This window comes from Podarcis cretensis, assembly GCF_951804945.1.
Source record: "Podarcis cretensis genome assembly, chromosome: 4".
NCBI classification, from domain to species: Eukaryota; Metazoa; Chordata; class Lepidosauria; order Squamata; family Lacertidae; genus Podarcis; species Podarcis cretensis.
The window spans coordinates 2803304-2829583 of NC_137173.1; the positions used below are offsets into that span (position 1 = coordinate 2803304).

At 45.8% G+C, this 26280-nt stretch overlaps 3 protein-coding genes across 3 annotated transcripts in view; all 3 read left to right on the top strand.

The window, feature by feature from the left end:
• LOC307213931 (uncharacterized protein) overlaps positions 1-26280 on the top strand; it is a gene marked incomplete at its 3' end in the record, with an annotated part of 96880 nt that overhangs the window by 39046 nt on the left and 31554 nt on the right. The window contains exon 3 of the mRNA XM_079972162.1: positions 18603-18685. Within this exon, the coding sequence (XP_079828288.1) occupies positions 18603-18685 (83 nt within the window). The remainder of the gene's footprint in view (positions 1-18602; positions 18686-26280) is intronic.
• Positions 1279-26280, top strand: part of LOC307214699 (uncharacterized protein) — a 96054-nt gene continuing 71052 nt past the window's right edge. The window contains exon 1 of the mRNA XM_079973600.1: positions 1279-1482. The gene's annotated coding sequence lies outside the window, so the exon portion shown is untranslated. The remainder of the gene's footprint in view (positions 1483-26280) is intronic.
• On the top strand, positions 5087-25780 carry LOC307213895 (uncharacterized protein; the record flags this gene model as incomplete). Its single annotated transcript, XM_079972130.1, has 3 exons — positions 5087-5145; positions 22972-23540; positions 25767-25780. Exons 2-3 carry the CDS (start codon positions 23021-23023, stop codon positions 25778-25780), a joined length of 534 nt encoding a protein of 177 aa, XP_079828256.1. The 5' UTR covers positions 5087-5145; positions 22972-23020.

Sequence of the window (26280 nt, forward strand, 5' to 3'; positions counted from 1 at the left end):
CAATTGAAAATGACACAGATAAAAACCCAAAACCATTTGAAGAAGGAGGCCTATCTGCCCAGCAGTAGCAGCAGTATTATTATTATTATTATTATTATTTATACATACCCCGGGCATCTGGCTGGTTTTTCCCAAGCCACTCTGGGCGGCTTCCAACAAAATATTAAAATACAATAGTCCATAAAATATTAAAAGCTTCTCTAAGCATAACAACCATCCATTTTTAGTCCATTGAGTTAGAAATTCAGCATTTTTGGAAGGGGAAATGGCATACTATTGAATGTTTGCATAGCAACATGCTTAAGAAAGTATTACTCATTTATGACGAGAATGGGATTTATTTCTTTTGAACTTTGCTGGGTTCCTCCTCGGCAGCCAGTGCCATTCTTTCATCAGGGCTCTAACTCAGGACCCGCTGCCTTGAGGGACATCTAAGAGCAGTTGGGGAGGGTTAAGGTCTCCCTTGGGAGGTGGGGGACTCTCCTTCCTTGGAGGTTTCTCAGCAGAGATCGGACGGCCATCTGCCCTGGATGCTTGAGCGGAGATTCCTGCACTGCTGGGGGTTGGACTAGATGACCCTGGGATCCCCTCCTCTCTCTCCACTCCGGAATTCCAGGAGGAGCTTCCTTGCCTCCTGCAAAGCCCTTTTCCCTGCAGGCTCTTCCTCTGGTTTCAGGTGAACTGAGGGAGATGCTCAGAGTGTTATGTATTGAAGTACCACTGTATATAGTTTTCACTCAGGTCCACGTCAGTTACTTTAGGCGGGAAACCCTGGGGTGTTGCTGCTACAATGTTGACAGCCTATAAAAGCCGGCCGGCTGAGCTGTTTGCTGTCCAGTTCTGTTCCAGCTTACAAATAAAGAGCTGCTTTGGAGAAATCACTGCATCGTCTCCCCACTATTGAACACAGAGCCCAGCCAAGAGCCAAAATCCCCCCCAAAAGCACACCTTGCCATAGGCCGAGCCAGGGGGCAGCTGCCCCCTTAGAGCCATTAAAAAGAACAGAAATGAATAGAAATCAGAGTTCTGCCCTGGCTAAGTGAGTGCGCAATGGGGCGGGGGGGGGGCTGACTCGGCTTTGCAAGGGTTAATGGGAACTGAGCTGCCTTCCTAGAGAGGAGAGGATGAGGTTTCCGGCTTCCCAGGCAGCAAGGTTCTTCTTCTCCCATAGTCTTCCTGCCTCTTCCTCACACCAGGCCTCCTGTCTTTCCCAGCATCAGGGTCTTTGACAGGGAGGCTTCTCTTCTCAGGAGGTGGCAGCTCAGAGCCCAATTCTGCCATTGTGCGATGATGGACAGAGCGAGAGAGGGCTGAGCTGGGGGGGACTGGCCTTGCAAGGGTTAAAGGGAACCGAGCTGCCTTCCTAGAGAGGCCAGGAAGCAAGGGGGGCCAGGTCCTCCAGCTCCAAGCCCCCCCCCCAGTCCTTTCCTGCTTTGGTGTCTCTGCTGCAAGGGCTGCCTCGCTCTCCCCTCCTGGGATCTGGTGAGTCTCCTCTCTCTCTCTCTGGGATCTGGTGGGGGTCCCAGGGCTGCAGCAGGGGAGGGGGCCTGGGGGGCCTGATCTGCTCCTGCAGGGGGGGGGGACCCCAAGTCAGGGAAGAGGAGAGGGTCCTGCCAGGGAGGGGCCAGGTCTGCCACGCTCTCCTTCCTGCAGATCAGAGGATCCCAAACTCATTTGGCCCTCCGCCCCCTCCCCCCTTTCAGAAAAGATCTTCCTTCTTTAAACAAAGGAGTCCCTGGGACTTAGCAACTCCTGAGGACCCCCCCGAATGAGGACCCCCACTAGAGCCAGGCATCCATTATTCAAAAGATACAAATGACTTCCTTGTCACTCAGTTCTGACTTAATGCATTGACTGGAAGGCAGGAGCAACCAGGCTGATTCATCTCCCAGAAATCTCTTGCCTCCACATTTTGCATTGCAATCTTTCCCAGGTGCGCAGCCTGGGAGTCATTTTGTACTCACAGCTGTCCATGGAGGCACAGGTCAAATCTGTGTCCAGGGCAGCTGTTTACCAGCTCCATCTGGTACATAGGCTGAGAACCTATCTGCCTGCGGACAGTCTCGCCAGAGTGGTGCATGCTCTGGTTATCTCCCGCTTGGACTACTGCAATGCACTCTACATGGGGCTACTTTGAAGGTGACTCGGAAACTACAACTAATCCAGAATGCGGCAGCTAGACTGGTGACTGGGGGCGGCCGCCGAGACCATATAACACCGGTCTTGAAAGACCTACATTGGCTTCCAGTACGTTTCCGAGCACAATTCAAAGTGTTGGTGCTGACCTTTAAAGCCCTAAACGGCCTCGGTCCAGTATACCTGAAGGAGCGTCTCCACCCCCATCATTCTGCCCGGACGCTGAGGTCCAGAGCCGAGGGCCTTCTGGCGGTTCCCTCATTGCGAGAAGTAAAGCTACAGGGAACCAGGCAGAGGGCCTTCTCGGTAGTGGCACCCGCCCTGTGGAACGCTCTTCCAGCAGATGTCAAAGCGATAAACAACTACCTGACATTCAGAAGACATCTTAAGGCAGCCCTGTTTAGGGAAGTTTTTAACGTGTGATATTTTACTGTATTTTTGGTTTTTATAGAAGCCGCCCAGAGTGGCTGGGGAGGCCCAGCCAGATGGGCGGGGTATAAATAAATTATTATTATTATTATTATTATTATTATTATTATTATTATTCTAGGAGAGCTAGAGGCTGCTTCTTCCTCCTCCTCTTCTTCCTCCTCCTCTTTCTTCTCCTTTTTAAAAAGGCCCTTTCCCCCTGGCCTAGGGGGTGAGGCCAAGACTCACCCAGCCCTACTGTATTAAATATGTATTCTGTAGTTGACCTCTTTTGTAATGTTTTATTTTGATATCTTTAAGAGAATATTTGTTTTCTGTTATGTTGCTTTGACTATAGACTATATATTTGACTTTCTTTAGCTTGTTTTATTTCTGTTTTATTGATTTTGTGGGATGTGAAACTGCAGTCAAGTACAATATTCCTACAGTGGACGACACATTAGGGGATGTTTTCTACCACTCAGGAGAAGATTTCCTGTTTCCTCCTGAGCTGGGACAGACTTCCACTCCATGTGACTTGAAGAGGGTGCAGTCTGTTGTACTAGCATGGAGGAGCACACGGCCTCCATGTTCTGATCAGTGTGTCTTCTCCATTTTCTTTGTTGCTGTGTGTTTGGAGAAGTGACTCCTTAGTGGGAGTCATTTGGGACTAACTACTTTATGGAATAGTTCTAGTTGTTATGTAACCTAAGCCTGCCTTCAGGGATATGTCTGTGAACGTGAATGAATCTGTGAGTAAACTACTTTTATATTAACGTGAATCAGATTATTGTGCTTATTAATTTAAGAGGGATTGGAAGGGATTTTACCACGAAGGAATCTTTAATAGTAAGACTCAGATGAGTCAGCAACAAGCTGATCGCTGCGTAATCTAAAAAAGGGGGATGTATGGAACTCTGCTAGAATATGGAACTTGCTAGCGCAAGTTAGGAAGGATATCATTAAATAATATATCCTCTCCTGCTTCCCTAATTATCCCGACAGATTTAATATGCTGTAATCCACTTTGAGATTTATCTTTAAAATATAAAGCGTTATAGAAATATAAATAAATAAAATAGCTCATGGTTTGGGCTGTGGTGCAGTCCAGCCCTGGTTCCCTCCAAGACTCATCCATGCTTGCTCAGGGAACCTTTTTCTTCTCCTGATATTAGACAACTTTTGTAACTGAACAATGTATTTGCTTTGTAGGATTTGCTAGCGCCTCTCCTTAAGACAGACAGAACTTGGCAGGAGACCAAAGGGTTCCTTCCGATCTCTCAGAGGCTTCCTGAGCGCACAGATGGGTGAGCGAGACTCAGCTGGCCCTGGAACAGAAAGAGGCCATGTCATCCAAACTGGGAGCAGTGGGGGGTTCTGGGGAAACTCTGTGCAGAAGATCCTGGGTGAGGAGGACACCCTCCGCTCAGAGGGGCAGAGCCAGCAGTTGAGGCAGTTCTGCTGCCAGGAGGCCAAAGGACCCCGAGAGGTTTGCAGCCGACTCTACCACCTTTGCCATCAGTGGCTGAAGCCAGAAAGGCACACGAAAGCTGAGATGCTGGACCTGGTGATCTTGGAGCAGTTCCTGGCTGTCCTTCCCCCGGAGATGGAGAGCTGGGTGAGGGACTGTGGAGCAGAGACCAGTTCCCAGGCGGTGGCCCTGGCCGAAGGTTTCCTCCTGAGTCAGGCAGAGGAGAGAAAGCAGGTGAGAGAGACTTTCCTCTGGATACTCCCAAGGGGCTCCAAACAGGACAGAAAACATCCCATCATGCTCTACTGATGGCTCATATTTTTTTTCCTGGCAAGGCATCCATGGAATGAGATCTGTCACCCTTGAAGCCATTGGCCCTGACATTCATTTTTAATCCTTCTCCCTATTCTCTCATTTGAATTCTTTTTCTTTTTCAGGGAACGGATCTCTTTGCAGAAATGGGCCAGATTTCTTCTGAGGCAGAGAGGCCTCCGTTGGACACCAGAGAGAGGCAGTTGGGTAAGGAGGAAGGAGGTTTTTCTCCGTTAGGTCTCATTCTGTTCGTTTTCCAACTCGTCTGTGGGTTCTTTTCATCTTTTATTGGGGGAGATAGTTGGGGCTAAGAGCCCAGAGGAGGGGAGATATATATTTTCACAACTAACATCTGAAATGCACCCAAACATCCAAATGCACTCAGCAGGCCAGACTTTCTCAAAGGCCCCTGTGCAGTTTCAGATGCACTGATTCACCTGTGAGACAAGAAGGCACTCTGGGCCTCCCCCTTACCTTTTTCCTCTTGCAGATGACAGAATGATGCCCGCAAGACCTCTTCATCCATCTTTTCTTGGGGACAGAAAGGAAGCAGTGGCTGTGGATCCAGATCAGGTCAGGGGAAGCTGCCTTGTGGGGACAGAGTTCAAGGAGCAGAACAATGTCGTAGATCAGGATGTGGTGGTGAACAATATTATTGTCTCATAGGAGGACATTTCCCTTTTTCTTTTAGGGTCCAGTGTGTTTTGAAGATGTTGCTGTTGGTTTCACGGATGAGGAATGGGAGTTGCTGGATTTTGACCAGAGAGCTCTGCATAAGGACGTCATGGAGGAGAATCGTGGGATCGTGGCCTCTCTCGGTAAGGCTCCCAGTGGGATCATAATATTTGTTTCTAAATTCAAAACTCCATATGTGACTAACCTCATATATGTTCACAGAACTCAACAGCGCCCCCTACAACACCGGATATCACAACCACAAAAAACCTTTAACAGTAAATTACTGTTTTTTTCTGTGAATGTTCTTCCTCCAGTTGCAGCTTATTAAACCAGAATCAGCTGGTGTGAACTTCCCAGACCCTTTTGACTGTAAACTTCAGAATTGTTAGGGAAGTTGACGTAGCTTCTGTCACGTTTTCAGTTTTTGTTTTTCTTCCCGTCAGTCTTTGGTTGTCCAAAGAGAAGACTGACATTGGAAACGGAGGGGATGCCATGATGGAGCCAAAGAAAATCCATTCGAGAGAAGAGCCAGGCTTATCGAATCACAGGTTCCCCTAAGGATGTCGGTTGATCCCCGTTAAGTAATGCACCCAACCCTTCAGAAAACCATCCATCTAACCCACTTGTGTTATTCCTCTATTACCAGAGTTAACAAGTATTCTTCATTAATTTCTCCCTGAGTCTCTAATCCATTTCTCTTCATTGCAGATAGCAATGGACAGGAAATCAAGAACAAGGGTGACCATGACAAAATCCCCACAATGGAGAAGCCATATAAATATCTTGAAAGTGGAAAAAGTTCCAATTCCACTTCCCATCAAGGAAATATCATCAGGAAGAAACCCTATCAGTGCATGGAATGTGGAAAGAGCTTTAGTCAGAGCTATTCACTCACTTCCCATCAAAGAATTCATACAGGGGAGAAACCCTATCAGTGTGGGGAATGTGGAAAGAGCTTCACTCACGGCCACCATCTCACTTCCCATCAGAGAATTCATACAGGGGAGAAACCCTATCAGTGTGTGGAATGTGGAAAGAGGTTCACTGATAGCTCCAGTTTCACTAGGCATCAGAGAATTCATACAGGGGAGAAACCCTATCAGTGCATAGAATGTGGAAAGAGGTTCACTGATAGCTCCTCTCTCACTTCCCATCAGAGAATTCATACAGGAGAGAAACCTTATCAGTGCTTTGAATGTGGAAAGAGCTTCACAAATAGCTCCTCTCTCACTTCTCATCAAAGAATTCATACAGGGGAGAAACCATATCAGTGCTTAGAATGTGGAAAGAATTTTAGTCAGAGTGCCAGTCTCACTTCCCATCAAATAATTCATACAGGGGAGAAACCCTATCAGTGCATGGAATGTGGAAGGAACTTCATTCACAGGGCTCATCTCACTTTCCATCAGAGAATTCATACAGGGGAGAAACCATATAATTGCTTGGAATGTGGAAAGAGCTTCATTCACAGGGCTCATCTCACTTCCCATCAGAGAATTCATACAGGGGAGAAACCCTATCAGTGCTTAGAATGTGGAAAGAGCTTCACTCACAGCCACCATCTCACTTCCCATCAGAGAATTCATACAGGGGAGAAACCCTATCAGTGTGTGGAATGTGGAAAGAGCTTCAGGAAGAGCTCCGATCTCACTAGGCATCAGAGAATTCATACAGGGGAGAAACCCTATCAGTGTGTGGAATGTGGAGAAAGCTTCAGCCAGATTGCCAGTCTCACTTCCCATCAAAGAATTCATACAGGGCAGAAACCCTATCAGTGTGTGGAATGTGGAAAGAGCTTCAGTCAGAGCTCCACTCTCACTTCCCATCAAAGAATTCATACAGGGGAGAAACCCTATCAGTGTGTGGAATGTGGAAAGAGCTTCAGTACGAGCTCTGATCTCACTAAGCATCAGAGAATTCATAAAAGGGAGAAACCCTATCAGTGTGTGGAATGTGGATAAAGCTCCAGTCTCACTTTCCATCAAAGAATTCATTATACGGCTTTCATTCATTCATTCATTCATTCATTATAAACCCTTCATTATACAGCTTTCATCGCTAGGGAAAAACACACGACTTTAAACAGGCCTTTGGCTGATTGACATCTAATGCCCTTTTAAAATGTGGTGGGGAGGTGGGGGTTACAGGTTTTGGGCTGTGTGTTTTGTGTTTTCATTGTGTGACTTTATGTTGTAACCGTCCTGAGACTTTTGGGTATATAGAATAAGAGCCAAATCTTAGAGTCTGAGGGGTCTTTATCCCCCCAATAAGATATGTGAGGGGCCCACCCCCCAGTTCATAGGAACAGCCATTCAAATGGCATGCATGCACTGCATCCTGTGACTGTTTAACCGAGGCGGGGCTTGCTAAACCCCTCCTATATTTTATTCAAGTTGGCACCCCTGCTATAGGGCGCTATAGAAGTCAAATAAATGCATAAATAAAACAAAACCATCTTGGTTGCCTTCCAGCTTGTCCCAGCTTGTTCCAGCTTGTCAATATCCTTCTTAATATTATCATTTTAAAAATTTATGTGCCCATCATCTGAAGATTTCATGGTGATTCACAACATAAACAGACAGGTTGAAAGCATGGCTTTCTCAAAAACAAGTCAAGCTAGAGAAATCTCTTTTTTCTTTTTCTTTTTTTGGATGGAGTTACAGATTTTTTCTCAGGGGACTACTGTGGTAATAGTGCATCTTGATTTCAGTAAGGTTTTTGACAAAGTCCCCCATGATATTTATGTGAGGAAGCTGGTAAAATGAGGCTGAATGAGGTAACCGTTAGGTGGATTCCACTGACCGAACCCAAAGAGGACTCCTTCATGGTTCCTCCTCATCCTGGGGAAAAGTGACAAGAGAGGTGCTGCAGGGTTCTGTCCTGGGCCCGTTGTTGTTCAAGTTCTTTATAAATGACATGGATGAAGGAACTGATGGGATGCTCGTCACATTTGCCGACGACACCAAACAGGGAGCGGAGGCCAATGTGGCAGAAGGCAGAATCAGATCAAGGGCAGGAATAGTACCACTTTATTCTGCCTTGGTCAGGCTGCACCCAGAATACTGTGTTCAATTCTGGGCACCACAATTTAAGTATCTTAAATTTTGTTTGCCAGGGGAAATCAAGAAGGTTGGACTACACATGCCATATTCCTTTTATAACAGGTGGCAAATGTTTATCGAAGAAATATATTGTCAAGACTGTTGCAGGAATCCACCCATCACTCGTGAGAAAATATGGCATGATCTTTTAAAATAAGCAAATGAAACATTAACACATGTCAAGATGAAAGTCTGCAATTTCATCAGGACATGTTATTTGTTGTTTAGTGTTGTAACTATTGCTTTCTGAAAAGTTATCTTCTGTACCATGAAGATAAATAAAAACAATGTTTTTAAAAATGGTGTGGAAATCAGGTGTCCTCTTCCATTAATCTGCTTGCATGTGTTGCGTGTTATTTGGAGTCTGCTACTGCCAGTTATTTCACATTATCAATGTGTTTCTGTGTGTTCAGCACATATGATTGCAGGTGAGACTGAAGAAAAGACTTCCTAGGAAATTCCCTTTGACTGCTTCTGTATTGTTTCAAATGTGACTTCACTTACAGATAAGAACAAATCATATTTATTACTGATGAATCCTACCATTGTCAGCTAATTAATCTCCACCCCAACAAACCCTGCGCTTTACACGAGCAGCTGCTTTCTTCCCATTTCTTGGGTGGAAAGAACTGATAATGAAAAGGAAGAAGGGAGATAGACCCTTTCCCTCAACCTTTGGGGATCTGGGGGGCTTCATTTCTTTTTCTTTTTTTAATAATATTTATTACTTTTCCAACAATTTAAACACTACAAAAAAAGAATCATAGAATCATAGAGTTGGAAGAGACCACAAGGGCCATCGAGTCCAATGCCCTGCCAGGCAGGAAACACCATCAGAGCACTCCTGACATATGGTTGTCAAGCCTCTGCTTAAAGACCTCCAAAGAAGGAGACTCCACCACACTCCTTGGCAGCAAATTCCACTGTCGAACAGCTCTTACTGTCAGGAAGTTCTTCCTAATGTTTAGGTGGAATCTTTTTTCTTGTAGTTTGGAACCATTGCTCCGTGTCCGCTTCTCTGGAGCAGCAGAAAACAACCTTTCACCCTCCTCTATGTGACATCCTTTTATATATTTGAACATGGCTATCATATCACCCCTTAACCTCCTCTTCTCCAGGCTAAACATGCCCAGCTCCCTTAGCCGTTCCTCATAAGGCATCGTTTCCAGGCCTTTGACCATTTTGGTTGCCCTCTGGACATGTTCCAGTTTGTCAGTGTCCTTCTTGAACTGTGGTTCAAGAAAAAACAATACAATACACAAACACTACATAACACTAAAACATTAAACTGACAAAACAAAGCAAAAACAGTTTAAAACACATCAAATAATTTCAATATCTTACCTTTCATTCACTTATTTCCACGACCTCCTCACACCTCCCTTTTTGTATTCCACTTCTGTTAATTGTTTCAGCAATTCCTTTCCATCTTCCTCTGTTTTCTACCCTATAATTATCTTAGCACATTCTAACCTTATTTTCCCTTTAATACTCTATTAATCTGTTTATACTTAATTCCTTATAACATTTCTACTAAAGCCGTATAACTTCATTCCAACATTTTTCTAACATTCATTAATTTTACAGTATTTCCGTAAATAATCTTTAAACTTTTTCCAGTCTTCTTCCACCGACTCTTCTCCCTGGTCTTGGATTCTGCCAGTCATTTCCGCCAGTTCCGTATAGTCCGTATAGTCCATCAACTTCATCCTGGTGATCTTCTATCCAATGCTCTTGGCTCTTTTCCAAGTCCCTTTTGCAGATCTTTGTATTTATACAAAAGCTTTACTTTATCTTCTACTAATCTTATTTTTATTTTCCTTCCTTTGAAACTGAAGGATAGACCTTGGGGAAACTCCCACCTAAAGATGATTTTGTTCCTTCTCAGCAGGGCAACAATATCTCCGTAGTTAGGCCTAAAATCCAAAAGATACTTCGGGACGTTTTTAAAAATGTCCACTCTTGACTGTTGTACTTCTAGGTTCTTCTGGTAATGCCAACCCAAGATTCTATCTCTCTCTTCTTTAGTTTGAAGGGTGATCAAGCAGTCTCTTAATCTATTCTTCTCTTTTTTCCCTCCTCTTCCAAGTCTGAAGGCCCTCACAATTCTAAACTCTTCTTGGCCCAAGTCCAAGTCCCAAAAGTCAGCAAATTCCTGTATGAGAAAATCTGTCAAGCTTTCCTTCTCCAATTCAGGTAGGGCTCTGATCCTCAAATTCGTCTGTTTTTCTTTAAGTTCAATCATAGCCAGCGTCAACTTATGTTCATCAAGTTGCCTCTGTAGGGCTGGGACTCTCTCTCTCTTGAGTTGCGTTACTTTGCATTCAGCAGCAACGACTTTCTCCCTGGCTTCTTCCGCAGTCTGCCGTATCAAAGTAGATTCCTGTATCAATTTCTGGATGGTTTCTGTATTGGTATTCACTTTTTGTCCCATATTATATATACTTTCGGTATTTAAGTCAATTTTAGTAGTTGCAGCATCCACTTTCACATTTATCGTGTCTGTTTTCTTGTTAAGCTGTTCCTGTGAATCATTTATCTTATTTAATGCAACCGCTAAGGCTTCTTCTGTCGACATTCCTCTTGGTTTTGAGTGTACTGATGCAAAAGCAGCAGCCGAAAAGGCAGAGGGGCCTGATGTTGAGCCTCTCCTGGATTGCTGCCAAGTCCTCCCAGACCTTAATGTTTTTTCAGCAATTGACTGGTCTGTTTTTTCCTTTCCATTTGCCATAACACTTAAAGAATTCAAGGTCAGTCCCAGAGTCTCACAGTTCTTTATCTTGCAGCTGGAAATTCCCCTAGCCCAGCTCTTGTAAAACAACCAGTTTCAAAGGATTCCACTAGGGGGAAACAGTTTCTATTTATATTAATCAGTAATGTCCTCTTTTGAACACGGTTTCAAACAATCCAAAGTTAGTTTCAATTTTCAGTTACTTTTACTCCTTTTTAAAAGCGGCCGGAGACAATAGAAACAATGTATTTCTCTTATTTAGCTAGCTGTCAATGAGCATTCCAAAAGAAGTCAGTCCTGCTAGCAGCCCGTTTCCAGAGTCAGAGCGGCAGTATTTTAGCTCTCTTCGCTCTCTCCTGCAGGCATACTCAATCCACAACTTTCCCCCCTCTTCTCCTGCCTCCAAGGGGGGGTTTAATGTTCTTTACCAGTGGAAATTTAGTCCTTTACAGTAGGCTTTCCAAGACTTCAGCTTGCAGCCTCATTGCTTCAGTCTATTTACAAAAGGGGAAGGCGGACTTCCTGTATTGAACCTCCCCGTTACGATACCAAATTAAACTTTTAAAAATCCAATTCTCCCACTTCAGCTCTACTCACGGGTAATTACTTTAAAATCAAATTGTCCACAGGAAAAAGCGCTCTCCGGCAACAGCTATGCGGCTTCGCTCTGTGGAAGAAGCAGACGATTCGAAGCACCACACCGCTCACCCCATGTTGCGAGTAGGGGAGGCGCAAAAGGTGCCCGCCGAATCCCACGCTCACAGGCTTCTCCTGCCTGTGATTTTTTGCGGGTCTCCGCCTTCGCCATGGCAGCCAGACCCAGATTCCCACGGGGCAAATTCCTCCCGATCAGAGGAAGTCTGCCATTACCGGAGGCACCAACCCGGAAGTCCCTCTGGGGGGGCTTCCTTTCACCCCTTAGTCCTGCTCCTGAAAGCTTGGCAGATGTGGAGTATTTGCTCACACTCTGCCATGACTTAAAAATCAACCTTTTTGACTTTTTAAAGAAATGGTATTGCAGTGCTAAAAAGGCTCAAGAAAGCAATTCCTGTAGTAGCTGGCATCTTAGCAAGCCCAGTGCCACTCTGCCAACTGTCTCACTCCCAGCTAACTAATCTGGAAAGCTGTCTTGTCATCTCTGTCTGTAAAGACTTCAGTGTCCTATGAATTCACAATTAAGCATTTCTGGAAGCGGAAATGATATGCTTTGGTTTAGAAAGCACTAATACTGGGCCACTGAGTGTGCAACCTGCCAGCCCTGCCCTGTAGGAACCTCCAACTTTAAAGATTGATCTTTTGGTGTGGCAGCAAGTATACTTTGGAACTCCCTGCCACTTGACATCAGGCAGGAGACTTCACGGTCCACTTTGCAGCATTCAACTTTGTTACCGTTGCTGAGTTTGTGATAGCTAAATATTGAGGAGAGAGCAGCCAATCTCCTACGTATATCTGAATAAATTAAGAAAGTCTGGTTTTCAGTAACTACGATTAAGCTAAGTTAAAATGCTGATATTCACCTCAATTTTCTAAGCAGCTGCACAGGCATGTTTTTAGCAGGTTCCCCAAAAAGGTGGGAGGGAGGTGCCTGCTTGATCTCAAGAGGCAGGGAGTTCCAAAGGGTCCGTGCTGCCATACTAAACAATGGAGGTCTTGCGTGGCACCTGTAGTTGAAGCGGTCAAGTGTCTGCCTGTGGGGTAAGGAGGGGATCTCATGGGTAAACTGTTCCCTATGATAATGGAAAGGCCTTGAACTGGTCCTGGTAGCCAATGGGCAACCAGTGATGCCCCCTGAGCCAAAGGGTCATATGCCGAGAAGGCCTCGCTTTGACAGAAATCGTGCTGCAGCATTCTGCACCGGCTGAAGCTTCTGGAGCAAGCGCAAGGGATGCCCCACAAGGAGGGCACTGTGGTCATCCAGCCTTGAAGAAACGAAGGCGTGAGGCCAGGCTCTCCTGGTCCTGGAATGTGGAACCATCTGCAGTTGCTCAAAGGCACTTCCAGCCACTGAGTCTGCCTGAGTCTCGGCTGGATCCGGAAGCAGCTCAAAGTCCCACGAGGTTCATCATCATCATTTTTAATTTGTATACATTTTTAATCTTTCTACCTTACAATACTCAAGGCGGTTTACAAGCTGAAGAAACAAAAAATGTACATCTTAGAACAATCTAATGCAATACAAAAATGAGATAATAAAACTTAAAAATAAGCAACCGACATCAAAAAGTAACATTCAACAATTATTAGAATAGTATAAAATAATAATATCAACATATAAAAGTTTAAACAGAAGTCCACTCAAGAGTTACAGTAAATAATACAATAAACTATAATCAGTAAAACAACGGCAAGCCACAGTACATAAAATAATACAATACAAATTTGAGGCATCTAATCATAAGCCTGCATTTTTATCAAGCTTATATTTTTTGATCAAGGTTGTATCTTAAAAATGAGTTCAAATTCACAAATGATTCATGCCAGGCAGAAACTAGGCTGGCTAAGATATTGGCAGATGTTCATCCTCTTCCGCCAGAGAGGCCCTCTGGTTTATTGCGGTCATAAAAGGCTGAGCGAGGTCACCGACCTTGCATATTGCAGAGTACAATTAAGCTACAATTAAGTTGGTAAATAGTAAGAATTATTGTGCCTCCCATTAGAGACTTGAGCCACATTTTCCTAAGGGCAAGAGCTAATGGAAATAGGGAAAGAAAGTGTTTTTAAGTTTTTTCTTACTTTGAAAACGTCTTTGCTTATAAAAAATTATATATATTATGTATTAAAAATATATTGGCTTAAATGTAATTATGCAAAGGAATTAGAAGCTAAGAAATGTTAAATCCTTATGCTAGATTCCTATTTCATATAGTTGGAAGAGATCACAGGGGCTATCAGCCACTAGCCTAGCCCCCCCCCTTGCCAACCAGGAAAACACCATCAGAGCACTCTAGACAGATGGTTGTCAGGTTTTTGTTTAAAGGAACCTCCAATGAAGGAGATCTTTCATTGATGATGCGTACAAAAGATCTTTGATACCTGTTTAAAATAGAATTAGCCACCATCTGTTTTAGCCATCTGCTCTATTTTAGAATTAAGGGGGCAAAGGTGATTTTGGTAATTAAGGTGCCTTGTAGAGGTTAATGGCTACTTGTTTGCCAATTATAAATATGGCTTTTATTTCCCATAAAAGGGCAAAAGGAAATGGGTGTATCTTTTGTGATTGGTTCTAGCAAACAGCCAATAGGAATTTCAACCAGGCTGATTGGACAGAGGCAGCCACAGGAGGAGCAAGGGGGCTGGATTAAGGAAATATAAGTGCTGGCCAGAATGGCAGGAGGCCAGGCCAGAGCTTGGTAACCATATACCACTGTGCCTCTCATTTATTTGTCTGACAAATAAATTATTATTTTAATTTCTCTATTGCTGCGTTGAATATTTCATTCCAGCTAAGCGTTAACCACAAGCAGGGTGCTACAAATTGAGAAGCAGAGACTAGAGGATGGTTCATATGGAGAGAACCTTTGGCTTACCTTATTTGCTTAATATTAGGTTGGCCAAGTCCTTAGGACCTTCAGGAAACCCAAATTTCAGATTGCATTGCAGAGAGGGAGTTCTGTGTGTCTTCATTTGTTGCAAAGAAGAAAAAGAAGAAGAAGATGATGATGATTTTTGTTTATTCCGAGGTTTGATGGCTCATGACACCACTTTGTTTTGGAGTAATACCAGAGCTTTTTTCTCTGTGGGGACGCAGGGGGACGCATGCCCCTAAACATTTGGTGAATTTAACAGGAGAAGAAATTCACTGTATTTATTTTCCCAGATTTGAACTGTATTTTTTTTCTCCCGAGGGTGATTTTCTTGAGTCAAAATGAGAGTACCCTAAACATTTTTTTAAAGAAAAAAAGCACTGAGTTATACCATAAAATCATGTATCAATGGAAATAAAATTTAATGAGGAATGTAATGCAATAACTTTTATGAAGGATTATTTATTACAACAGCAGTCATAAAGGAAAACACAGGAAAAATGAGATACGCAGGTTAAATTGCCATGTTGACACTTTGCGATAAAATCAATGGGTTTGGGGTTGCAGTTTGGGGACTCGGTTCCTAAAAGGTTCGCCATCACTGCGCTAGAAGGAAAGGAAAGTGGGGGGGGGCGTCCCCCAAAAAGCATCTCTGGAAGTGGGAAAGAAAGAAAAGGCGGAGGGGAGAGGTGGGCACGCTGGGCTTGGCAAGGGTTAAAGGAACAGAGCTGCCTTCCTAGAGAGGCCAGGAAGCAAGGGGGGGCCAGGTCCTCCAGAGCCAAGGCCCCTCCCTCCCCAGTGTTACTTTGTGTCTCTGCTGCAAGGGCGGCCTCGCTCTCCCCTCCTGGGATCTGGTGAGTCTCCTCTCTCTCTCTCTGGGATCTGGTGGGGGTCCCAGGGCTGCAGCAGGGGAGGGGGCCTGGGGGGCCTGATCTGCTCCTGCAGGGGGGGACCCCAAGTCAGGGAGGAGGAGAGGGTCCTGCCAGGGAGGGGCCAGGTCTGCCACGCTCTCCTTCCTGCAGATCAGAGGATCCCAAACTCATTTGGCCCCCCGCCCCCCCGCTTCAGAAAAGATCTCCCTTCTTTAAACAAAGGGGTCCCTGGGACTTTAACTCTGTGTGACGTCGCTCAGCCTCATTGCGCAACAGAGGAAACATCTGCAAATGGTTTTCCAAAGCTGGACAAGGAGGTGGACTAGCCCCCCCCCCTCAAAAAAAAACCATGGGGAGGAAGGAAGGAACGGTGGGAGAGAAAGGCCAGGGATAAAGAGAGGGATCCCAGGCCAGAGTCTGGCTGCTGCATTGGGGACCAGTTTCCCAGTGTCTCCCAGGGCAGCTCCCCACGGAGGCCACTGCAGCAATCCCCTCGCACCCAGAGCAGGGCATCCCAGGACCACATCCTCTCTCTCCCAAAGGGATTGTTGCTGGCAAAGCAGCCGGAAATGGGCGCTGCTCCTCACTGAGCCTCCAGTGACCTTGGCATCAATGGCTGTGTGTGTGTTAAGCTATCTAACAGAATAATAATACTAAATTACACTCCTAAATTTCAAGGGAGATGTCTTTGGCCCCGCCCACTTGGCCCTCAGGGGGTTGGCCAGATACATTCCTGGCCCTCAAAGGGACCCCACCCCAGGGGTCTGCCTGGAGAGTGGCAGAGAGTACATGTGCAAGAAAAGGAGACAGAAGCAGGGGAGTGGGGGTGGGGGGGAGCAACTTCTGAGGACCCCCCGGATGAGGACCCCCACTAGAGCCAAACATCCATTATTCAAAAGATACAAATGACTTCCTTGTCAGTCAGTTCTGACTTCATGCATTAACTGGAAGGCAGGAGCAACCAGGCTGATTCATCTCGCAGAAATCCCTTCAGTTGCCTCCACATTTTGCATTGCAATCTTTCTTCTAGGAGAGCTAGAGTCTGCCTCTTCCTCCTCCTCCTCCTCCTCCTCCTCCTCCTCTTTCTTCTCCTTTTTAGAAAGGCCCTTTCCGCCTGGCCTAGGCGTGAGGCCAAGACTCACCCAACCCTAATGTGTTAAATATCTATTCTGTTGTTGACCTCCTTTGTAATGTTTTATTTTGATATCTTTAAGAGAATATTTGTTTTCTGTTATGTTGCTTTGACTATGGACTATATAATTGAGTTTCTTCCAATGGTTTTTTATTTTATTGATTTTGTGGGATGTGAAACTGCAGTCAAGTACAACATTCCTACAGTGAACACATTAGGGGATGTTTTCTACCACTCAGGAGAAGAGTTCCTGTTCATAGCTGTCAACTTACAGATTTGAAAATAAGGGACCAGCAGCCAAAATAAGGGATCAACAATTACTTTTATAAAATACATATTTTGGTTCATGCAAATGGCTTTAGATACCTATTAGGTCCATAAATTACCATATAGCATATATTCAACACAAAAAACCCAGCAACAATTTGTTGTTGACAAAGCAAGCTGGACATAGAAAGGGCCCCATTACCTTCAGTAGCTTATTTAAGAGACATCATCATTAAGGGACAATAGTGGGACATGGTGCAGGAATAAGGATCTGCCCCACCAAATAAGGGACGCTTGACTGCTATGTTCCTGTTTCCTCCAGAGCAGGGACAGACTTTCACTCCATGTGACTTGAAGAGGGTGCAGTCTGTTGTACTAGCATGGAGGAGCACACGGCCTCCATCTTCTGATCAGTGTGTCTTCTCCATTTTGTATGTTGCTGTGTGTTTGGAGAAGTGACTCCTTAGTGGGAGTCATTTGGGACTAACTTCTTTATGGAATAGTTCTAGTTGTTATGTAACCTAAGCCTGCCTTCAGGGATATGTCTGTGAATGTGAATGAATCTGTGAGTAAACTACTTTTATATTAACGTGAATCAGATTATTGTGCTTATTCATTTAAGAGGGATTGGAAGGGATTTTACCAGGAAGGAATCTTTAATAGTAAGACTCAGATGAGTCAGCAAGAAGCTGATCGCTGCGTAATCTAAAAAAGGGGGATGTATGGAACTCTGCTAGAATATGGAACTAGCTAATGCATTTTAGGAAGGATATCATTCAATAATATATCTTCTTCTAACTCCCCAGTTATCCCCACAGATTTAATACGCTGTAAACCGCTTTGAGATTTTTCTTTAAAATATAAAGTGTTATAGAAATTTAAATAAATAAAATAGCTCATGGTTTGGGCTGTGGTGCAGTCCAGCCCTGGTTCCCTCCAAGACTCATCCATGCTTGCTCAGGGAACCTTTTTCTTCTCCTGATATTAGACAACTTTTGTAACAGAACAATGTATTTGCTTTGTAGGATTTGCTAGAGCTTCTCATTTAGACGGACAGAACTTGGCAGAAGACCAAAGGGTTCCTTCCGATCTCTCAGAGGCTTCCTGAGAGCACAGATGGGTGAGCGAGATTCAGCTGGCCCTGGAACAGGAAGAGGCCATGCCATCCAAACTGGGAGCAGTGGTGGATTCTGGGAAAACTCTGTGCAGAAGATCCTGGGTGAGGAGGACACCCTCCGCTCAGAGGTGCAGAGCCAGCAGGTGAGGCAGTTCTGCTGCCAGGAGGCCAAAGGACCCCGAGAGGTTTGCAGCCGACTCTACCACCTTTGCCGTCAGTGGCTGAAGCCAGAAAGGCACACGAAAGCTGAGATGCTGGACCTGGTGATCTTGGAGCAGTTCCTGGGTGTCCTTCCACCGGAGATGGAGAGCTGGGTGAGGGATTGTGGAGCAGAGACCTGTTCCCAGGCAGTGGCCCTGGCTGAAGGTTTCCTCCTGAGTCAGGCAGAGGAGAGGAAGCAGGTGAGAGAGACTTTCCTCTGGATACTCCCAAGAGGCTCCAAACAGGACAGAGAACATCCCATAATGCTCTACTGATGGCTCATATTTTTTTCCTGGGAAGGCATCCATGGAATGAGATCTGTCAGCCTTGAAGCTGTTGGCCCTGACATTCATTTTTTAATTCTTCTCCCCATTCTCTCTTTTGAATCCTTGTTTATTTTTCAGGGAAAGGATCTCTTTGCAGAAATGGGCCAGATATCTTCTGCAGCAGAGAGGCCTCCGTTGGACACCAGAGAGAGGCCGCTGGGTAAGGAGGGAGGAGGTTTTTCTCCATTTAGTCTCATTCTGTTGGTTTTCCAACTCATCTGGGGGTTCTTTTCATCTTTTGTTGCGGGAGATAGTTTAGATTCACTGATTCACCTGTGAGAGAAGCAGGCACTCTGGGCCTCCCCCTTACCTTTTTCCTCTTGCAGGTGACAGAATGATGCTCGCAAGACCTCTTCATCCATCTTTTCTTGGGGAGAGAATGGAAGCGGTGGCTGTGGATCCAGATCAGGTCAGGGGAAGCTGCCTTGTGGGGACAGAGGTCAAGGGGTGGAACAATGTCCTAGCTCAAGACTTCATGGCGAACATTATTATTGTCTCATATGAGGACATTTCCCTTTTTCTTTTAGGGTCCAGTGTGCTTTGAAGATGTTGCTGTTCGTTTCACAGATGAGGAGTGGGAGTTGCTGGATCCTGACCAGAGAGCTCTGCATAAGGATGTCATGGAGGAGAATCATGGGATCGTGGCCACTCTTGGTAACGATCCCTTTGGAATCATAATATCTGTTTTTAAATTCAAAACAGCTCTCTTTGATGAACCTCATATATTTCCACAGAACTCAACAGCGTCCCCTTAAGACACCTGGGATTACAATATTGCAGCTTCTAAACAAGGATCAGCCTTGTCTGAACTCCCCAGGCCATTTTAACTGTAAACTTCAGAGTTGTTAGGGAAGTTGAAGTAGCTTATCGAATCACAGGTTCCCCTAAGGATGTCGGTTGATCCCCGTTTATTAATGCACCCAACCCTTCAGAAAACCACCCATCTAACCCACTTGTGTTATTCCTCTATTACCAGAGTTAACAAGTATTCTTCCTTAATTTCCCCCTGAGGCGCTAATCCATTTCGGCTGGGTGAGGACTGCAGGGCCTGCTCCCTTCCAGGGCCTTTTCCAACTGGCCCAGGGGGCGTGGCCCAGGACCTCTCCCCGGCTATAAAGGGACTCCTGCTGCAGTGAGGCCTCGGACCATCGGCTGGGTGAGGACTGCAGGGCCTGCTCCCTTCCAGGGCCTTTTCCAGCTGGCCCAGGGGGCGTGGCCCAGGCACTTATTTGGAACAAACTTTTTGGGAAGGGTGGGAAGTGTTCTGCCATTCTTCCCTGTTCCAGGTGGTTAATGTGCTTTAAAATGTCCTCAAGCAGTCGGTGGCAATTTAAATTTAAATTTAAATTTTTAATTTCCCCCCCCCTTTTTTCCATTGTTGGGGGTGGGTGGGATGGATATTTAGTTGGGGATTAATTTTAGTATAATTGTTTTGTTTCTTTTTGTTGTTGTTGTTTTATTGGTTCTGTATAGTTTGTGTTTTGTTTTTAAGGGGCGGGATCAGGGCTGCCTGGGAGTGGGGCCCCAGCCAACACGATGGCTGGGACAAGTTTCACAGGGGGGGAAGCACTGGGACATCCGATCTCGGTGATCATGGGCAGGAGGCGGAGTTACGCTAAGACCAGACCATGTCATTACCGAGGAGGCAGGTTTAGTCGTTGTTTGAAGACTATCCCTGCCTCCGGGTCTGGCCTTGACCAGATGGATACTGGAATCAACAGGGGAAACCTACATGACCTGAAGGTGTTGCTGTGTAATGCCAGGTCAATGATGAATAAAACCACTGCCATCCACGACCTGATTGTGGATGGAGGATTTGACCTGGCATGTGTGACAGAGACCTGGTTGGAGGAAGCAGATGGGCCTGTCCTTGCCGCTGCTTGCCCACCAGGTTTCTCTTACGCACAGCAACCCAGGTCATGTGGGCGGGGAGGGGGGGTTGCAGTGATTTTTAGGAAGTCACTAGCTTGCACCAGGCGTCCTACTGGGAAGATCCAGCTTTCTGAGTGCATGTTCTGGAAGTTGGGCAATAGGGGCAGTACAGGATTCCTTTTGGTGTACCGACCTCCCCGCTGCACCAAGGACTCCCTGTCTGAGCTGCTTCAGGTCGTGGCGGATTTTCTCCTGGAGACACCTAGTTTGGTTGTCCTAGGAGATTTTAACATCCATGCCGACACGACCTTACAAGGGGCTGCTCGGGACTTCGTGGAAAGCATGGCCTCCATGGGGCTGTCCCTGAATAAGTTTGGCCCAACTCATAGTCATGGACATGCCTTAGACCTGGTGTTCACCTCTAGTGACGTGGGTGATCTGACACTAAGTAAAAGTGAAACAAAAGAAGTGCCATGGTCAGATCACTTCCTGGTGCAACTGGACTTCTCTGCGACCCATCCCCTCTGCAGGGAGGTGGGACCAATTCGGATGGTCCGCCCCCGCCACTTAATGGATCCAAATGGTTTCCAGAGAGTGGTAGGGGATGCTTTATCCCATGTTGATGGCCTTTCAGCTGATTCCCTGGTGGCCCGCTGGAATGCGGAGTTAACCAGGGCTATCGACTGTCTGGCTCCGAAGCGCCCTCTCCGATTGCATGGAGCCCGGACAGCTCCGTGGTTTTCTTCGGAGCTGAGGGCGATGAAACAATCGCTGAGACGGCTAGAGCGTCGATGGCAAAAAACTCACTCTGAATCTGACCGGACACAGGTTAGAGCTCAACGTCGAGCCTACCAAGTGGCGATAGCGACGGCGAAGAAGACTTTCTTCGCCGCCTCTATTGCATCTGCAGAAAATAGTAGCAGGAGACTCTTTCAGGTGGTTCGTAATTTAACGGAACCACCTTTACCACCGGGGCCTTGTAAAGACCCCAAGATCTCCTGCAACGATTTTGCAAAGTTTTTTGCAGATAAAATCACTCATATTCGGAGGGAGCTAGACACCACCGTGGGAGCAGTGCCGGGGCGGGAGAGTGCTAGAGCTCTGTCTGGTCAAGTTGCATGGAATCAATTTCAATCCGTTACCCCCGAGGATGTGGACAGGCTGCTTGGACGCGTGAAACCAACCACCTGTCTCCTGGATCCTTGCCCATCCTGGCTAATAAAAGCAAGCCGGGAAGGGCTGGGCGATGGGCTCTGCGGGGTGGTGAATGCTTCCCTCTGTGAGGGAGCCTTCCCAGACCCGCTGAAAGAGGCGGTTATTAAACCGCTTCTTAAAAAACCATCTTTAGACCCGGCCAGTATGGCCAACTATCGCCCAGTCTCAAATCTTCCTTTCTTGGGCAAGGTGATTGAGCGCGTGGTTGCTGAACAACTCCAGACACGCCTGGAGGATGCGGACCATTTGGATCCCTTCCAATCGGGATTCAGGCCTCATCATGGGACTGAAACTGCCTTGGTCGCGCTGGTTGATGACCTCCGGCGAGCTAGGGACAAAGGTGAGAGTTGTTTCCTAGTTCTGCTGGATCTCTCAGCGGCCTTTGATACAATCGACCATAACATCCTTCTGGACCGTCTAGAGGGGCTGGGAGCTGGGGGCACTGTTATACAGTGGTTTCGCTCCTTCCTCCTGGGCCGTGTTCAGAAAGTGGTGGTGGGGGATGAGTGTTCAGACCCCTGGGCCCTCACTTGTGGGGTGCCTCAAGGTTCCGTCCTCTCCCCCATGCTTTTTAACATCTATATGAAGCCGCTGGGAGAGATCATCAGGGGGTTTGGACTGGGTGTTCATCAATATGCAGATGATACCCAGCTCTACCTCTCTTTCAAATCAGAACCAGTGAAGGCGGTGAAGGTCCTGTGTGAGTGCCTGGAGGCGGTTGGAGGATGGATGGCGGCTAATGGATTGAGGTTGAATCCTGACAAGACAGAAGTACTGTTTTTGGGGGACAGGGGGCGGGCTGGTGTGGAGGACTCCCTGGTCCTGAATGGGGTAACTGTGCCCCTGAAGGACCAGGTGCGCAGCCTGGGAGTCATTTTGGACTCACAGCTGTCCATGGAGGCGCAGGTCAATTCTGTATCCAGGGCAGCTGTCTACCAACTCCACCTGGTACGCAGGCTGAGACCCTACCTGCCTGCGGACTGTCTCGCCAGAGTGGTGCATGCTCTAGTTATCTCCCGCTTGGACTACTGCAATGCGCTTTACGTGGGGCTACCTTTGAAGGTGACTCGGAAACTACAACTAATCCAGAATGCGGCAGCTAGACTGGTGACTGGGGGCGGCCGCCGAGACCACATAACACCGGTCTTGAAAGACCTACATTGGCTCCCAGTATGTTTCCGAGCACAATTCAAAGTGCTGGTGTTGACCTTTAAAGCCCTAAACGGCCTCGGCCCAGTATACCTGAAGGAGCGTCTCCACCTCCATCGTTCTGCCCGGACGCTGAGGTCCAGTGCCGAGGGCCTTCTGGCGGTTCCCTCATTGCGAGAAGCAAAGCTACAGGGAACCAGGCAGAGGGCCTTCTCGGTCGTGGCGCCTGCCCTGTGGAACGCCCTCCCATCAGATGTCAAAGCAATAAATAACTACCTGACATTCAGAAGACATCTTAAGGCAGCCCTGTTCAGGGAAGTTTTTAATCTGTGATATTTTAGTGTATTTTTGGTTTTTATGGAAGCCGCCCAGAGTGGCTGGGGAGACCCAGCCAGATGGGCGGGGTACAAATAATAAATTATTATTATTATTATTATTATTTCTCTTCATTGCAGATAGTGATGGACTGGAAATCAAGAACAAGGGTGACCATGACAAAATCCCCACAATGGAGAAGCTGTATAAATATTTTGAAAGTGGGGAAAGTTCCAATTCCACTTCCCATCAAGGAAATCTCATTAGGAAGAAACCTTATCAGTGCATGGAATGTGGAAAGAGCTTCACTCACAGCCACAGTCTCACTTCCCATCAAAGAATTCATACAGGGGAGAAACCCTATCAGTGTGTGGAATGTGGAAAGAGCTTCACATGTAGCTCCTCTCTCACTTCCCATCAAAGAATTCATACAGGGGAGAAACCCTATCAGTGTGTGGCATGTGGAAAGAGCTTCAATAGTAACTCCCATCTCACTTCCCATCAGAGAATTCATACAGGGGAGAAACCCTATCAGTGTGTGGCATGTGGAAAGAGCTTCAGTCAGAGCTCTGATTTCACTAAGCACCAGAGAATTCATACAGGGGAGAAACCCTATCAGTGTGTGGAATGTGGAAAGAGCTTCAGTCAGAGCTCACATCTTTCTTCCCATCAAAGAATTCACATAGGGGAGAAACCCTATCAGTGTGTGGAATGTGGAAAGAGCTTCAGGAAGAGCTCACATCTTTCTTCCCATCAAAGAATTCACATAGGGGAGAAACCCTATCAGTGCGTGGAATGTGGAAAGACCTTCACTGATAGCTCCTCTCTCATTTCCCATCGAAGAATTCATACGGGGGAGAAACCCTATCAGTGTGTGGAATGTGGAAAGCGCTTCAGGACCAGCTCCAAACTCACTATCCATCAAAGAATTCATACAGGGGAGAAACCCTATCAATGTGTGGAATGTGGAAAAAGCTTCAGTCAGAGCTCACATCTTTCTTCTCATTCAAAGAATTCACATAGAGGAGAAACCATATAATTGTTTGGAATGTGGAAAGAGCTTCACTGATATCGCCTCTCTCATTTCCCATCGAAGAATTCATACAGGGGAGAAACCCTATCAGTGTGTGGAATGTGGAAAAAGCTTCAGTCAGAGCTCACATCTTTCTTCTCATTCAAAGAATTCACATAGAGGAGAAACCATATAATTGTTTGGAATGTGGAAAGAGCTTCACTGATATCGCCTCTCTCATTTCCCATCGAAGAATTCATACAGGGGAGAAACCCTATCAGTGTGTGGAATGTGGAAAAAGCTTCAGTCAGAGCTTCAAACTCACTTCCCATCAAATAATTCATAAAGGGGAGAAACCCTATCAGTGTGTGGAATGTGGAAAAAGCTTCAGTCGGAGCCACAATCTCACTTCCCATCAAAGAATTCATACGAAGAGTGGAAAACCCTTCATTTTACAGCTTTCAGCACTAGAGAAAAACAAACCACTTTAAACAGGCCTTTGGCTGATTGACATCTAATGCCCTTTTAAAATGTGGTGGGGAGGTGGGGGTTACAAGTTTTGGGCTGTGTGTTTTGTGTTTTCATTGTGTGATTTTATGTTGCAACCGTCCTGAGACCTGTGGGTATAGAGAATAAGAGCCAACTCTTAGAGTCTGAGGGCTCTTTGCCCCCCAATAAGATATTTGAGGGGGCCACCCCCCAGTTCATAGGAACAGCCTTTCAAATGGCATGCTTGCACCGCATCCTGTGACTGTTTAACCGAGGCGGGGCTTACTAAACCCCTCCTATATTTTATTCAAGTTGGCACCCCTGCTATAGGGCGCTATAGAAGTCAAATAAATATAATACAACCATCTTGGTCACCTTCATCTGCACGTGTTCCAGCTTGTCAATATCCATATTATTATCATTTTAAAATTCATGTACCCGTCATCTGAAGATTTCACGGTGGTTCACAACATAAACAGACAGGCTGAAAGCATGGCTTTCTCAAAAACGAGTTAAGCTAGAGAAATCTCTCTTTTTTCTTTTTCTTTTTTTGGATGGAGTTACAGACTGTTGCTCAGGGGACTGCTGTGGTAATAGCGCATCTTAATTTTAGTAAGGTTTTTTGACAAAGTCCCCTGTGATATTTATGTGAGGAAGCTGGTAAAATGAGGCTGAACAAGGTAACTGTTAAGTGGATTTGACTGACTGAACCCGAAGAGGACTCTTTCATGGTTCGTCATCATCCTGGGGTGCTGCAGGGTTCTGTCCTGGGCCTGATGTTGTTCAGCGTCTTTATAAATGTTTTCGATGAAGGGGTACTCATCACATTTGCGGAGGACACCAAATGGGGAGCGGAGGCCAATGTGGCAGAAGGCAGAATCAGATCAAGGGCAGGAATTGTACCACTTTCTTCTGCCTTATCAGACCCCACCCTGAATACTGTTCTAGTTACAGGTAAGTAACCATGTTGGTCTGCCGTAGTCGAATCAAAATAAAATAGTATCTGAAGAAGTGCCCATGCACACGACATGTTATTTGTTGTTTACTGTTGTAACTATTGCTTTCTGAAAAGTTATCTTCTCTACCATGAAAATAAATAAAAGCAGGTTTTTTTAAAGGAAGTGGGGAAATCATATGTACTATTGCATTAATCTGATTACATGTGTTGCGTGTTATTTGGAGACTGTAACTCCCAGTAATTTCACATTATCTATGTATTTCTGTGTGTTCAGCATACATGATTGCAGGTGAGAATGAAGAAAAGACTTCCTAGGAAATTCCCTTTGACTGCTTCTGTATTGTTTCCAATGTGACTTCACTTACAGATAAGAACAAATCATATTTATTGCTGACAAATCATACCATCGTCAGCTCATGAATTTTCACCCCAACAAACCCTGCGCTTTACACGAGCAGCTGCTTTCTTCCCATTTCTTAGGTGGAAAGAACTGATAATGAAAAGGAAGAAGGGAGATAGACCCTTTCCCTCAACCTTTGGGGATCTGGGGGGCTTCCTTTCACCCCTTAGTCCTGCTCCTGAAAGCTTGGCAGATGTGGAGTATTTGCTCACACTCTGCCATGACTTAAAAATCAACCTTTTTGATTTTTTAAAGAAATGGTATTGCAGTGCTAAAAAGGCTCAAGAAAGCAACTCCTGTAGTAGCTGGCATCTTAGCAAGCCCAGTGCCACTCTGCCAACTGTCTCACTCCCAGCTAACTAATCTGGAAAGCTGTCTTGTCATCTCTGTCTGTAAAGACTTCCGTGTCCCTTGAATTCAGAATTAAGCATTTCTGGAAGAGGAAATGATATGCTTTTGTTTTAAAAACACTAATACTGGGCCACTGACTGTGCAACCTGCCAGCCCTGCCCTGTAGGAACCTCCAGCTTTAAAGATTGATCTTTCGGTGTGGCAGCAAGTGTACTTTGGAACTCCCTGCCACTTGACATCAGG